The sequence below is a fragment of the Neltuma alba genome, unplaced genomic scaffold (assembly GCF_004799145.2).
Source record: "Neltuma alba isolate B1F8T4 unplaced genomic scaffold, ASM479914v2 tig00013638_pilon, whole genome shotgun sequence".
Taxonomy (NCBI): domain Eukaryota; kingdom Viridiplantae; phylum Streptophyta; class Magnoliopsida; order Fabales; family Fabaceae; genus Neltuma; species Neltuma alba.
This window is the reverse complement of record NW_021637821.1, coordinates 1-16,201: the sequence shown is the minus strand read 5'-3', so window position 1 is coordinate 16,201 and position 16,201 is coordinate 1. Positions and strand designations below refer to the sequence as shown.

The window sequence follows — 16,201 nt, the reverse complement described above, 5'->3', positions numbered from 1 at the left end:
TTAAGGGTAGACGTTAATGATGGTACTTTTGATGTGGTTGGTCATGCGTGTTCGTTATCTTCTTCATCTCTATATATATATTTCTATTTATAAAACTAAACGAATACTTCTATGATTAGTTATTATTTGCTGGCAGACGTAGAAATTTAATTAATGCATGATGAGTATCATAATTCTAAACCTATAGTTATGTGGATATAAAAGCTTAACATTAATTTGACATGGATCAAACATTGCAAATTTAGAATTAGGGTGGATATCTAGTTGTCTTTAACTTGTTTAATTTAATTTTATACCAGAAATGTTTATTTTTAATAACATAAAGAAGCACTTTAGTATTTGTTGTCCTTAATAAATTATTTTAAAAATATATTAAGCCAAAAATCACAAAAAGGACACGGCACCTATAAATTTGACCTTGCAGCTAATATATTTTTGTGTGAGTGCGCATTAGACTATATAGACAGAGTGAAATGATGTTTAATATATTTATGTTTAATATATAAACCAATTATTAATGCCTGGTTAAATTAAAAAAACCAATTATTAATAGTATTATCTGTGGTAACCAATCATTAATAGTATCATCTGTGGTCTTTAATATAAAATATAGTTGAGTTGATTAATTTAAAGAGATTAAAGAAGTGAAATAAATTTAAAAAAATTGTATTCACCAATTTTCTTCAAACTAATTAATCCAGCTTATAGACTGATATATAATCTAATAATACATAAAAATATTTCAGAGATATCATATAATAAAAGCTATAATTAAGTAATTTTTTAGCTTTTTTAATTTCTTCAAATTAGTCAACCACATATTATATTAAAAATTGAAGGTAGTATATGTTTTGAACAATGTTATCCACTTTTTAAATATATATATATATACACACACACACACACTCTTTCAAAACCTGTAGCTACAATAATACATGAACGAATACATGTCAAATTTCGGAGAACAATTAAACGACCCAGAATATGGCACTTAATTAATACAATAAACATCTCACTACTTTTGTACATCCTCGATTCCCAGCAAACACATGCGCACCTCTTACAGCCAACGACAAGATAACAATTTCCTCTTCATCATCATCTTCAAGAAACAGAAGAAAATCCAAAAGAGAAGCCCAACTAATAAAAATTAGAAAAAATCGATTAAATCTGTGAAAAAGTTTTTTAAAAAAAAAAGGTTCGTCGTGTCGAATCTGACGATTAAGAGTTAACCATGGCTTCTCTGTCTCTATATCGTTGGAACCATGTTGTTGAATTGATCACACCTTTGCCTTACTTCACCGCCCTTCCCTGTCTTCACTCCAAGCACCTCCAGTTTCTCCATGGCCTTTGCGAAATCCTGGAAGAACGCATTCTGATCTTTCGCGTATTGTTCAACAATCGGCTTCGTCCTCGGATCTCTTCCCAGAAGCGAATCTGAGCTCAGAAGCCCTAATCCATGCAGCACGTTCTGGTAATACGCGTTATCGAACTTGCCCGGCGATCTCATGTCGTTGAACGCCGACATTGATGGGTCTTTCGTGTAGTTCGCGCATAGTTTCTTCAATCCTTCCACCAGTTTCGGATTCATCGTCGGATCTACCTGGGATGTTTTGCTGAAACCGAAGATCCTGTGAGCGAACTCCTTGCAATGGGTGAATCCGATGGTGTGGCCGCCGGTGAGAGCCACCATTTCTCGGACCGTGAAGTTCTTCGACGTGAACTTCTCGATGATCTTGTCCATGGTGAAATCTGGCTTTGGTAAGGCCGCATCGACCTTCGAAGCGTTTGATGAGAGACTGTCTTTTCGTCCCAATGGCACAGTGTAATACGGCCCTCCGACCATCTTGATCAGATCGCGGGTCGATTGGGCCATGATGTCGGCGCAGGAGACGACGCCGGGACAGGTGAGCTCGAGGGCGTTCTTGATCTTGAGGATGAGGTCGAAGGCTTCGGCGGAGAGGGAGAGGTTGAGATCGGCGTCACGCTCGGCTTTCATGTAACCATTGGAGCTTATGAGGATGGAGGCGTCACAGCCGTCGGTGATGCAGTCGTGGAAGAAGAGGCGGAGAACGCCGGGGGCGGTGGACGGGGTGGTGGATTGCTTGCTGTACACGAGTTCTGCGACGGTTTGCTGGAATTTAGGGCATGTTTTCTTGTAGTAGTCGAGAGAAAGCTGGTTTTTGTGTGAAGCTGAGGAGGAGAATGGAATGGTCACGAGGAAGAAGTAGCAAAGGAAGAGAAGCGGGAAAGCCATGGAAGATATAGATATATATATGTATAGATTAATGTTTCTGTGAAAGGAAGACACAGAAAACAGAGAATGAGGAGAAGGGAGCGATATCATAAGAGGAAGAAGAAGGTGGTGGTGGTGAATGATGAGAACGGAACACTTCTTGCTTCCTCTTTGGGCGTTGGTTTCAGAAGCCAGCGATGAGAAGAAAGAGAAAGGAGAGAGAGGGGAAGGGGAATTAGATCATCAGAAAATGCGTTTGTTTCGGAGGAAGAGGGGTTTGAGGATGATTTGTGAGTCTTTGCTAATTTTGGATGGTCAAATTAAACCTTCTTCACAAAATCTTTCGAAATGTAAAAGGTGCATGTTGTTCATTTTGGAATTTGGGATTTAAAGATAGTGGCACCCCCCAAGTCCAACATCCAACATTAGTTTAATAACTTTTCCATAAATAGCATGTTTGATGGATTTCTCTCTCTCCCCCCACCTGCATGGTCTCAACTCTAATACCTTACTCCAATTATATTCTTAATATTGTTGTGTATGATACACCCGTAGTATTGAAAACTGGACTGAATCGGCTGGGTTGGATTCGAAACAGATCAATCAAGCACCTAGCCGGTTCAGTTGGCAGCAAAAACTAGTGATGGGGTTGACACGGGGGCAGCTCAATGTAACCCGGTCAATCTAACTGGCTTTGATGGGTTAACCCGGTTATATATATATATATATATATATATATAAGTTGTTTTAATGCTAAAAAAAATTATTATTTTAGTGACTAAGGATTGTAGATATGAATATTTTGTTACCATAAATCTATTTTGATATTTTGCAAGAATGAATATTTAGTGATTTTAATAGTATAATACCATGATGTCAATTTGTTAAAAAAATCGTAGACAAAATTGAAAGGAAAATATAAGTATATGATTATTTTGTTAGAGATTCAATTGATATTTAGTCTTTTGGATCATATGATAAGAATCTAAATTAATTTTCAATTTCAATTTTTTAATTCTTCACCGGTTTGACCTCTAATTTGACTACAGTCGGATCCATTAACCCTTAATATACTGTTTTGATTGGTTCAGAGGACGGCAATCCGTACCTTGGATGTGTGATTGTTATATAGCCTAGATTTATAATTTTATCTTAAAAATATATCTATTAATTATAAGAAAATTTTACCAAAAAGTAATTTTAGTGTTCATGATTATAGTTAGTTTAACTAATTTTTTTAAATATCTTTAAATTAATTCTTTATTTCTTATATTAAATGTCAGAGTACTTATCTTGTAATTATATTTACATCTTACATGCACTAAGGATAAAGGATTTTTGCTTGAATACTTTTATGATGAAACAACCTATACATACACATTTAAATTATTAAATTCAGTCTAACAGTCTATGCTTGCAGTTGTTTCTCGTTAATTTTTCATACTCTCAACTTAATAAAGCATAGCATAATAGAGGCCTTTATAACTTCATTATCTTATTTTTGATAGGCAATAAAAAGAAAACCTTTTAGTAACATTTACTCCTGTTTCTCTCCCTCTCTTTTTTTTCTTAATAATAGGAAGCCGGAAGCCCCTTCAAATAGTTCTCAGCAGCAAGACAACGACGATGTTATACATTTGTTATAAATAAATAATAAATTAAATTAATTTTTATATTAAGGAGAAGAGGTAGTATAATCTAATTAGAATAAATAAATGAAACCAAAAAAATGAAGAAGGTCATTTTTTTTTTTTCACAGCAAGCACCTGAGATATGACCCTGCATTTAAAAAAAAAAAAAAATCTTCCTGCAATGAAAAATACCTGTGCTGCTTGATTTCGTTGATTTCTGTGTTGAGTTTCAGATTCAAACGGACAGTTTAGATACCACATCGGTACACCATCGGCGTCTATAGCGGCTCGCCTCGCCCTGTCCGAACTGACCCCACTCACTGACGCTTGGCGGAAAAGCTTCATCACAGTCTATTCTCTTGCTTTCGGCGAGAGATCTTGACGGTGGCTCTTGATTCTTTGCTTGAATTGCGGATTTGCCACCGGTCAATTTCATCCCATTTCCGGTGCAGATCCAAATCTGGCCCTGACTTAGCAAGATCTTGCGTTTCTTCTGCTGCTCCAATAATCAGGTTCCTCTGCTTTTCTTTTCTTTTTTTTGGTTTCCCCGTTTAACTATGAATTTCTTCTCCATATGCTGTCTTTGTTGGTGGGAAAAATTCTGCTCTTTTGCTAGAGTGAGACGGGGAAGTGTGGAATAGTTTGTTAATGTCAATTGACTTTTATCATAAGAGAGTTGGAACATTTCCGTGGGGCGTTTGATTTGGAAACAGATTTGCAATCGCTGAAACTTCGGGTTGCCATTACTTGTGTTAATGCATTGTCAGATATTTGACTTAGCTGGTGAAATTCAGATCAGTGATTTGTATTACTTACGTTAGAGAATTGTAAGCTGGGAGAATTTACTAGGATTCCTGATTTTCTGAAATGTTGTTATATTTGAAATTCTTCATCGTCTATATTGTATCAGAGCTCACTATTTAAAACTGATGCAACTTGAAAGACATAGGGATCCAAAATGGAGTTCATATACTGAGAAATCAAAACGAAGCAAAGTTTGCGCTGTGTATCCCAATTAAACTATTCAAAAGCTTAATTTGTCAAATGACAAGCGCGGGAGTATATATGGATGTCTAATTTTTGCGGAAACGTTAGTTGTGTCTGTACACATATTCCTTCTCTACGCATTTTGAGTTCTGAATAACTGTTCAATTTCTTAACAACAACAACAACAACGAAGTCTTATCGCATTAGGTGGGGTTAGCTATATAGATCGCACGGAGCTTAACAATTTCTATCAAGAAACAACTGTTAGCCTTATTATCATTATGCTGATTTGGCAAAATTCAGCAAACTCAATCCTATACCTTGTGTCTTGTAATGAGATTTCTACTGTCATTTGGACATTGCCTTGCCATTACATAAACTAAATAGATGTGTGACGTTTCTGAGTCAAGCTTTAATATATGTCTTTTGTATTTATTCCTTACCTGCCTTGTGTCCCTAAATATGTCATGTCTGCATCCGCCTTTGGCCATTGTAATTTTTGTCTCCGTCTAGCAGTGTTGTTTCTTGAAGCCTTTCAATTATTGATTTTGTTCTAAGGTTCGTTTCCAGTCTAGAATCAGCCCACCATCTGTTTATATGGTAAATATTTGTTGTGGTCAGTGTGCTTGTTTCTTTCTTCCCCCCCCCCCCCACTTAATGTCTGCAAAGACAAGATACTTGTGACCATTGTCCTGTCTACTCATGTTGATTTGAAAGTTATCATATAATCTGAAGCGATAATTGAAGTAACTTGCAGCAGCTGTTACTGGGGCAATTGTATAGGAGAACAAGGAATATATGGATACCAACAACTGGCTCAAGGATCTGACATATGAGGAATGGGTAGCAGTCCCCATATCTGGTGCCCGTCCATCTGCACGCTACAAGGTCTGTGTGTGTGTGTGTGTGTGAGGAATAAGTAATTTACAATGTGAGGAACTACAGTTTAACCCTGTTTTTTTTTCCCCACCTTATTCAGTCTTTTTCCTTTCCTTTCTTTTTTTTTTTTTTTTTTTGGTAATTTGATAGTCAAAGAATTTTCATTCACAGAACAGGGATTGAAAATGATGATGAGTGACAAGTTACCCTCGTTGAAAAAGGCATATGAATTTAATCTCATTGAATCTTGAACCATCCTGATTTTGCATATTACCTTTAACTATTAAGGCTCCTCGTTCATTCTTATCTATGCAGCTGAAGTCCTTGCTTACTTTTTTCCCAGCTATTTAATTTAGTCTATGGTTTGTCTTCTAATTCCAGCAAGCTGCAGCAGTGGTTGATGAAAAGCTATACATTTCTGGTGGAAGTCGCAATGGTCGGAATTTATCCGATGTTCAGGTATAGTGCATGCTCAGACGCTTTTCTGAACCTTAGACTCTTTCTATTGCTTCAGCGTACATGTGGCTGTTTGCAGGTTTTTGACCTCAGAAATTTGGTATGGTCCAATCTGAAACTAAATCTAATTGCTGATAAAGATAATGAGAGTAACTTACGGGAGGTTCTTCCAGCTACATCTGGTCACAATATGGTAATTTATATGCACAACTGTTCTATCTCTGTGTATGTGCTTTGTAGTGTTAGTGTTTTCTATTACCAATAGAAACGTCAGTTTCAGTAACCACCTGTACATTTGATTTATTCTGATAGAGAACTGGAATTTATTTGTACTTTTGCAGATTAGGTGGGGGAAGAAACTTCTTCTTCTTGGTGGCAATTTAAGGGATTCTTCTGGCAAACTAATGGGTTAGTGTCTTTGGAATGTTTTTATTTATTTGTGTGGAGAATGTTTTGTATAGAAACTCAATGTGTCGTGGACTTTTTGCAGTTCATTACATTGATCTTGAAACATCCCTGTATGGAGTTATTGAGACTTCAGGAAATGTTCCAGTAAGTGTGTCCGCTGATAGAAAAGTGTGAAGTTCTGTCTTTGGATGTTGTTAATTTATTAGCACACTATGTTTTTTCTTCTGCTTTTTGCTGCTGAATTTTGTGTGTATGGTATGAAATTTTCCTTCTACTACTTAAAAAATATTTATATATACGAGTTTCTCATTTTGACGTTTAAATCTTCTTGATGAATTCCTAGTTAGCTCGAGTGGGGCAGTCAGCAACAGTGGTTGGTTCGAGAGTGATTTTGTTTGGTGGTGAAGACATGAGCAGGAAGTTGTTGAATGATGTCCATGTTCTTGATCTGGAGAGCATGACTTGGGATGTTATAAACACAGCGTAAGTATTTTTGTAATTTACTTTATGAAAGCTGCTTTTTATGTGTTGTGAAATTTTCTGCATCACTTTCTTGCATTTTCATAGGCAGACACCTCCAGCTCCTAGATATGATCATGCAGCTGCTATTCATGGAGATCGATATCTTCTAGTTTTTGGTGGTTGTTCTCATTCTGTCTTCTTCAATGATCTTCACATATTAGACTTGGAAACAGTAAGTGATTTGTCTCTGGAGACTGTGCTGTAATCATTAAAGTAGGATAGGAATGAGTTTGATCTTCCCCTCCTGGGTGATTAATTATATTTATATATGGTTTTTTTTAAGCCAGTCTATATTACATATGTTTTGGAGTGAATTACCCATTCCCTTTTTTTGTTGTCTCTCCCTGCTGCACATCAAGCGTTTACTTGCTAAATGCTGAAGATCCTGATACATAGTGTTTGTGCATGCGTATGCAACTTTTGCTTCTTGCCACTGAGCTTGATGTATGCTTCTCTTTGTTTTATCTTACGCTAGACGGCTTCTGCTATGTAAAGAGATTTCTTTGCTGAGTTAGCCTTCTAAATTGTTTCAGGGATAACATTATGGTGAGGGTTGTTTCAATTATATTGTCCCCGTAACCCATGGAAAGAAGTGGAAGAACTTGTTCAATATTCTTAAATCTTAAATTCTTAATTTGACTTTAATTAGTTGTTGAGTTCTATTTCACTATTCATTGTAACATGTTAGAAATAATTTATTTCCTTCAGATGGAGTGGTCCCTGCCTCAAATTCAAGGTGATTTAGCATCTCCAAGGGCTGGCCATGCTGGTGTCACCATTAATGATCGTTGGTTCATAGTTGGTGGTGGTGATAATAAAAGTGGTGAGTAAATGGAATTGACATGATCTGTGCATGCTATTATACTTCTTATATTTGTGATAATTACCTTTGTAGTATCTGATTAAATATGTCTCAAAACAGGTTGCTTGGAGACTCTGGAGTTAAACATGTCTAAGCTAGTGTGGTCAGTCTTGACTGCTGTGAAGCCTAGAAATCCGCTAGCTAGTGAGGTCATTACTTTGAAATCCTCTCTCTCTTCCTGGTTGTAATTTCTGGTAACATTGTAGAGAAGACTAATCAGAATAGCGTACCTTTCAATGTTGATTACTAGGTTTTTTGGGACTAGTTTGTTGGGGTTGGAGTATGGTTATAAAGGATCTGTGATTTAGGAATGATGTTAATGCCACTTTGGGTGGCCAGGTAATGCATGACAGTGTTAGCAGAAAATATATGGTCTAAGACATTTACATGTAATCCGGCTATGATGTATCTAAAAATGAGAGACAGAGCTGGTGTAGTTGTGCACTATTGAAATTAATATGGCCATAATGAGATCATCTGAAGTAGTGCTTTGAGAGACCTATTTAATGCTCTATTGACCAGTAATTCAATGTTCATAAACGCTGCACAGACCACATGAATTTCAGCTTGGATGCGTTATATAAGTGACATCTCATCAAGTGATAGTTGTAATCTTTTCCATAACAAATCTTCCCCACAGAGATCTCTTGTTGGAGGAAAAAAAGAGATTGTGATGACTGTTTGAATTTCTTATATAAGCTTAATTGTTGCTAAGTTAAATTTTATTGTTTCCCTATATTTAGAATGTTAATATGAAAAGAAGTTTCTTATTTTGATAATCTTGGTACGATCAAAGTTTGAAATGAAAAAAATGTGGTTACCTTTTATATATGACTACATACGTTGAAAATTCATGTCCAATGAAGTTGATGCATGGCTTTGTCAATCAGTTTGTATGTGATGCAAATGTTTTTTTTTGGAGAACAGGGTCTTACTGTCTGCTCAGCAATGATTGATGGAGAGATGTATTTGGTAGCTTTTGGTGGCTATAATGGAAAGTATAGCAATGAGGTACGTTAGCTTTTATTATTTTTTAGTTACATTTTTCTACCATCTATTGAAAATTGACTGTCTTAATGTGTTTATGAAATTTTCAGCATGTTCATTGTTTGCAGCAATTGATCAATAACATTATTTTTCTTGACCGTTCTTTTCGAGCTGTCATTACACTGTAGTAATCCTTTGACATTATATTGAGCATAACTGATGGACCTGGAAATCAAAACTAAATCAGAACATCTCCACTTTTGAAGGATCTAATGCAACTTCAATTGTTGAGAAAAACAGGATAATGATGTGAATGTGATGATTCATCATCTCAAAAGAGATAAAAATTATAAAATCATGCTAATTCTAGAACCAGTGTTTGGTAAAGCTAAACCATAGTTCATTTATATTGTGTTTAAGTCTATGTTCGAATCTATGACCGGTACTGGATAGTATATACTCTATCCCAAAAGAAAGTAATAATTGTGTTCAAGTCTGTTAATTAGACTGTTTGAAACTGAAGAAAACTGCATCAGTTAGGTGATCAATTATTTATCAATGGCTAGTGTTTGAGTGCTGCTAATAAAATAGATCAGAATTTTCTAAAATTGTATTTTATGAGGAACTTTTGGCATCCGAGGGAAAAAAAAGCTGTTTCACTGTTGAAATTTGAAGAGCATGGATATTGTAAAGAGGACAGATACTTTAAGGAGGATGAAAAAGAGAAAAGAAAATGAAGTGTACCTAAAGGGGATGATGGTATAATGACTTTTCATTAACGTTTGTCTTAATATATTACTCCTGCCTCTCACTTATATACCGCATCTAAGCTTCAACAGATGATGAGAACATATTACATATTTGGCAAATGTTGTTGCAAAGTGAATAAACTAGATTCAATCGTTCCCCAATTATCTTTTGCTAATGAGTTATGGTTTATCTTTTGAACTGATAGTTTTACTTTTAAGCATGATGCTATCTTATTAAGGCCTTCTATATTGATACATTACTATATTGCATTCTATGGATAATGGTCCTCTTATTAATATAGGTATTCATCATGAGACCCAAGCCAAAGGATTCCTCGTTTCCCAAGATTTTCCAATCACCAGCTGCTGCTGCTGCTGCAGCTTCTGTTACTGCCGCTTATGCATTGACTAAGGCTGAGAACTTGGATTTCAAGCAACTGGATGATATAAATGTTAAGCCAAGTGAAAATGATCATCCCATAGAAGATGTCACAGTTAAAATTGAGTCCTTTGAAAAAGAAAAACAGGTGTTGGAATTGTCACTTGCAGAAGCCAGGGCTGAAAATTCTAAGCTCAGAGGCGAGATTGATGAAGTTAATAATACTCATGCCGAGTTGTCCAAGGCATGTGATACAACTTTCGTACTGAGTTGCCCTATAATTTACCTGGTGGTAATAGCAGTATTTATCATTGAATTTTTTTATTTTTTATTTTCAGGAACTCCAGTCAGTCCAGGGACAACTTGTGGCTGAGAGATCAAGATGTTTTACACTTGAGGTATAAAACCAATTCCTATATATGAAGTAAATTAAATTTTGCTGATTCTGGTGTTCCATCTTATCTTTTTGGTAATATTTAATTACAGGCAAAAATTGCTGAGCTACAAAAGGTGCTGGCATCAACACAGTCTGTGGAAGATGAGGTCCAGGCTCTTCGTAGACAGAAGTCTGCTCTGGACCGAGAGATGGAGCTTGCTTCTGCTAGGCGGCAAAGTTCTGGGGGCGTTTGGCAATGGCTTGGTGGCGGTGAGAAATAAAAACACTACTGAGTATTTTTTTTCAAATAACTGGAATGATGAAGCCTAGCTCGAGGAACCCCTCAAGTTTCTTAGAGAAACAGATTACATGCGGATCATAGTATTTTTTTAATACTTAGAGATATCTCTGGTGTTACCCTTTTAGTATTGAAATGTATGGGTAAACTTTATGAGTACTCCAATTTTGAAGGACTGAAACTTTCAGGAGTTGTAAGACATAGCAGCATTTGTATTTCATTCTCTGGACATGATATTCTTTCGAGTTTGGGAAAATCACTGTGGTTTTAAAGAAGGATTGTAATTATCAAAAATCTCGTATTGATAATTTTAATATAGGAAATGACAACAATATTTATGTTACTTATTTGTCATTAGAATTTTCGGTGATTTTTTTTTTTTTTTTGGGTTGGGATCTTACAATGATTTTTCAACTATTGATAGTTCTATTAAATTCTTTAACAACTAGATTATTGTGTTTCTTTTATAATATTTTGGCTCTACAGGACTTATGGACCGTCATATTGAATTGAACAGCTTCTAAGTGCTTAACTCCGTTGCATACATTTTTCACTTAATTGGATATCTTTACTGGTTTTGTTACAGTTAAGGCTTGTTTTATTTTTAACTTCCCGTTGGACAACACCTGTTTGGGTTTTAAGATTAGTAAGTATTCTGTTGTGATAATAGCAAAATTAATATTAACGTATACTGTAAATACTCTGCCTAAGATTAATTAATAAATAACAAAATACAGAGCAGTAAGCAGTTTATTGATACAAGTCCAATATCTGTATTTGAAGAACTGAAAGATTATCTTCTCATTTCCTGAGTACCAAAAGAGTTACACGCTTCTCTCTCATTATGCCCTGAGAAGTCAGTGAAACATTGTATAGAAGTTGCTCATAACTTGGAAACGCGTTTCATTTTGCTGTGTGAAACAAGATCCTTGCGCAAGATTTTACCTGCAGCTGACCTTGGAATAGCATCAATGAAGCTCACCTTTCTTATTTTCTTATATGGAGCCACCTGGAATTTTGTTCATATGTATTGTAAGCAGGAAAACATCATTAAGATGACCAAAGAGGGAATAAATGAAGCAGCACCTATGTGACTAAGCTTGCTCTGCCGACATATACAAGTAACTATAACTGACTACTAGCAAGATACTCTTCCCCGTTGTAAATGTAATCCCTACAAATTAGTTAAAGTTAGTCTTTTTAATCATTTGTATTGAAAACTACTCCACTTATGAAAAATTTGCTTAATATGTGCAATCAATTAGAAGAGTTTAGGGGGGAAAAATATAAATTTGAGAAACAAAATGGATTGAAGTCTTATATTTAGTATCAAATCAAATTTCTTTATTATCTTTTATGTTTAGGATTGAAGGGAGCATATTATTCTATTGGAAATGACTTGAAATATATATTTTCTGAACTAAAACCAGTTGCAATCTTTGTGAGGCAATTTGACCTAACACTCAACCCTAACACTCAACGGCAAAGCTAAATGAGGACTAACCTGGCTGGCGGCAAATTGAATGACTTGGTCTTCTGTGATCTCAGAACCAGCTGCTTTCACCACATACGCCATTGGTATCTGTCCAGTTTCTACATCTTCAACCCTGCAAGTTCAATAATAAATATATTTCTTCTATCACTATATATACATATATATATTCTGTATATAAAAACATTCAGAGGAGATATTAGAAGAAGAAGAAGATGTGATATTGATAAGGCAAACGCACGGTATAACAGCTGCATCAACAATATTGGGATGGCTGATCAGCAGAGCTTCCAGTTCTGCAGGAGCAACCTACCAAACCAGAACACTACAAATGTAAGGAATAAAATCATGGATGGCATTCTTAAAGTTCTGTTTCTTCAAAGCAATTTACATGCAACCTGCTTTCCCCACTCAATTTATGTGGCTGTTGGACAACCGAAAGATGGCTTAATGACGATTAAAAGAGCAGTCACAAAATATTGATTTATAGTGGTTTAATGCAATTTAAACGGTTTGAAGCTATTAAAACCGATTAATAATGAAATGAAACTAATTAATTAAAATTAAAATACATAAATGCTCCAACAATTAGTTCCACGGACTCCTCTACTCTGCCCTTTTACTAGCCCAAGGCCACATCTTATCTTAGTATACACTAAAATGCCAACACTTTCCCCAAGTTTCAATTCATAGTAACAACTCCTAAAAATTCATGAAACTAACACTCACATCCCCTCTTCTAATTTCAATTTTTATAAGCATTAGCTCGAGTTAAAGGTTGAAAAAGAGTCTACAATGAACATGCTATAACTACCTGATACCCGTTGTGTTTGATCAGCTCCTTTATTCGTTCAAGGACATAGACAAATCCATCCTCATCAAAATAAGCAAGGTCGCCTGTCTTCAACCAGCCTTCTGAATCAAGTGTAGAAGCCGTTGCTTCCATATTTCCCAGATATTCTTTCATTATTGCAGGGCTTTTAAGACACAACTCTCCTTCCTTTCCAGGAGGCAAAGGCTTCCCTGTTTCAACATCCACCACTTTTGCGCAGAAAGTTGGAAGTAGCCTCCCACACGAGCCAGGCCGAGCTTTAGCGTCTTTATCAGACACAAAAAATGTTGCTCCACCACAACTTTCTGTTAGTCCATAGCCTTGCCTTAGCTCAACCCAAGGAAACATCTTTCTAAATTCCTCAGTTAGTTCCTTACTCAAAGGTGCAGCGCCTGAACCCACTTTTTTGAGGCTCGACAAGTCAAACCCAGCTTTGCTTCCATATTTCACAAGAGCAAGAATCACAGGAGGTACTGCTGGTAAGTTATTGACTCTGTACTTTTGAATTGCAAAAAGCATTTCTTTGAAGTCAAATTTCTGCATTATAACTGATGTAACACCCCTACACAACAGTCCCAATCCAAAGAACACCAACCCATAAATGTGAAATATTGGGATGAATCCCAAAAAAACATCATTCTGGGATGAAGTTACGTCCGCGGACCAAGTCAGTAAACTTACGATGGATATGATATTAGCATGTGTCAAAACCACACCTTTGCTCATCCCAGTGGTGCCTGAAGAGTACAATATAGCTGCAGTGTCTGATTGAGCCAATTTAACTTGGGGCAGCTGTTCTGGAATATTATCAGAGCAGCCTTCTATTAACTCTTCAACTGACAACATTCGGCCATCAGATTGACGAGTGGTGAGAATTATAGAAGGAACCCGATTTCTTTAAATTTCTTCATCTCCTCAGGTGCTGAAATGGCCAGTTTGGCACCTGAATCTTTTACTTGCTTGGCTATTTCTGATGCTGTGTTAAGAGGATTTGCTGTGGTAAGGATAGCTCCTATTGATAACACAGCAAGGCATATAGTTGGGTACAAAATTGAATTTGGTGACAGAAACACCACATAGCCTTTTCGGATCCCAATGCCATGGTATAAACGAAGCAAGGGAGTAAACAGAGCTTTGAAGTTCACCATAGCTCATAGTTTGGTTAGTGGAAGCATCAACGAAGGCAGGCTTTTTAGCAGCAAGCTGGTGTGCACGAGGGAAGTGTGATAGGACTAGAGTTGCAGCGTCAATATCAGGCCTTGTGGGGATTTCATGCTTAGCACTAAGCTTAACAAGAGAGTGATATCCCACTCCGTGAATCATAGCCACTCCTTTCATCAAATGAAGCAAGAGATTTGCTTGATTCTTCTTCAATGGCAGACCAAGCAACTTCCCTCCTGATGATGACATTGTTTTTCCTGCGAATTTGGCAGATGGGTTCTGAGTCAAAATGAGAGTGAAGCAAGAAGAACTCATTTATATTAACATTATGATGTTGGTATTCGGAAAGTACAAGGATTAGCATTGTTAAGCATGTCAATTCTAGGCTAGAGACAACATAAGCATGCAAATTACATCAGTTTTGGTTTTTTTTGTGTGAATTTTATGAAGCCGGCGGAGAAACTTGGAGCCGGTGATGAATGCTGAGCAGAGGTAAAGGTTATATACGGAGACAGATATGCTGTGTGCAGAGGGATGAAAATGAAATTGAATATTCTTTTTATCAACACGAAGATCTATGGATACGCCTGCGGAATTGGTCTTCTTTCAATTCAAATGACTATTAAATGTCTCTAAATAAATATAAGCAGCGACATAATCAATGCTTAGATTAGGGCCACTCTAAATAAGATCTTGAACTCAAGTCTTGAACTTTTTTTTTAAAAAAAAACATGTCGTCAAAGGTTAATCCTTTACAAGAAAAATTTAAAAAAATTAGTTGAACAAAAAAAAAAGTATGTACTTCAAATTTCAATAGGAATAATTTAAATTTAATATCTTTTTATTTTTGATATCTTCATTTTTAGTTTTAAGTTAGACTCAAGAAATCATTCCTTACAGTTAAAATATTAAATTAATTTTATTCATTTTGAGTGTGGGACCTGATCCAAACATAATTGGCAGCGATGGGACAAAAAATCTTAATGAAAAAAGACAAAAAGAGAAAAAAAATTATACTCCTCCGGTCCTTAATATAGGATCCATTTAACTAATTTGATAGATTAAGGAAGTTAGGTAAGTTAGTTAATTATAAAAATTGTGACATGTTTTTTCCTAAAATACCATAATCATCTTTCTTAATACCCCTCTCTATCTTCTACTTGATTATGGTTGATGGAGTATCCATAGGGGTAATTAGAGAAAATTGATAAATATGAGAAATGGGTCTTATATTTAGGATCAAAACCAACTCAGTAATTGGGTCTTATATTAGGATCGGAGGAGTATTATAATTGTCCTAATTTTTTTTCTTGCTTAAAATTATGGCTGCAGATTACCCCCAAATGGAAAATAGTTTTGGGCCACGATAGAGGGGAAGTTGGGCTAGATCAACATGTGATAGCTAAAAATGAGATTGGACTGATTATTTAGCACCAAAATTACATGAAAAATTGTACCAAAAACCTAAAAAAAAAAAAATACATGAAATTTGAATTGGGTGGATTTTAAAATTTTAAAAAATAAAATGAAATATACTCCCTAGTCCCCCGGCCATAAACATAGAGCAAAGGTAATAAATTCATGCTTATTAAGGAATAACTCCTTCGGCATCTAAATATAACACACAATTTTCTTGGTTTATGTTCCTTTTTAATAATACATATTTCTGGTTTTATTTATATCTACAAGTTACAGTCAATATATTTCATTCGAATTAAGAAAAACTTTAAATATTATTAACTCTTGGTTTAATTTTATCAATATTTAATACTATATACTCCTCCGGTCCTAATTATAAGACCCAATTGACTTATTTGAGGAAATTAAGGAAGTAAGTTAAATTGGTTATTTATAATAAATAAGTGTTGTCATTCCTAAAATATCCTTGCTAATTAAGTATATTGGCTAAAACTATCATTATTAGAAGGATTATCTTGGAAAAAAAA

General features: G+C 35.5%; 2 protein-coding genes and 1 pseudogene across 2 annotated transcripts; 1 reads left to right on the top strand and 2 right to left on the bottom strand.

Annotated features, from left to right (window-relative positions):
- Positions 1 to 1,249: 1,249 nt before the first annotated feature.
- Positions 1,250 to 2,257, bottom strand: LOC114738621 (peroxidase 6-like). Its single transcript, XM_028926690.1, has one exon. It carries the CDS (start codon positions 2,255 to 2,257, stop codon positions 1,250 to 1,252), a length of 1,008 nt encoding a protein of 335 aa, XP_028782523.1.
- Positions 2,258 to 4,126: 1,869 nt separating this feature from the next.
- On the top strand, positions 4,127 to 11,052 carry LOC114738625 (acyl-CoA-binding domain-containing protein 4-like). The gene is made up of 14 exons (XM_028926694.1): positions 4,127 to 4,379; positions 5,638 to 5,742; positions 6,115 to 6,192; positions 6,269 to 6,382; positions 6,531 to 6,597; positions 6,680 to 6,741; positions 6,941 to 7,080; positions 7,165 to 7,291; positions 7,828 to 7,942; positions 8,042 to 8,130; positions 8,909 to 8,992; positions 10,020 to 10,340; positions 10,435 to 10,494; positions 10,583 to 11,052. The coding sequence occupies exons 2-14, from the start codon at positions 5,653 to 5,655 to the stop codon at positions 10,751 to 10,753; spliced, it is 1,518 nt and encodes a 505-aa protein (XP_028782527.1). The 5' UTR covers positions 4,127 to 4,379; positions 5,638 to 5,652; the 3' UTR covers positions 10,754 to 11,052.
- A 536-nt stretch (positions 11,053 to 11,588) lies between these two features.
- LOC114738617 (4-coumarate--CoA ligase-like 5) lies at positions 11,589 to 14,619 on the bottom strand (annotated as a pseudogene).
- Positions 14,620 to 16,201: the final 1,582 nt, after the last annotated feature.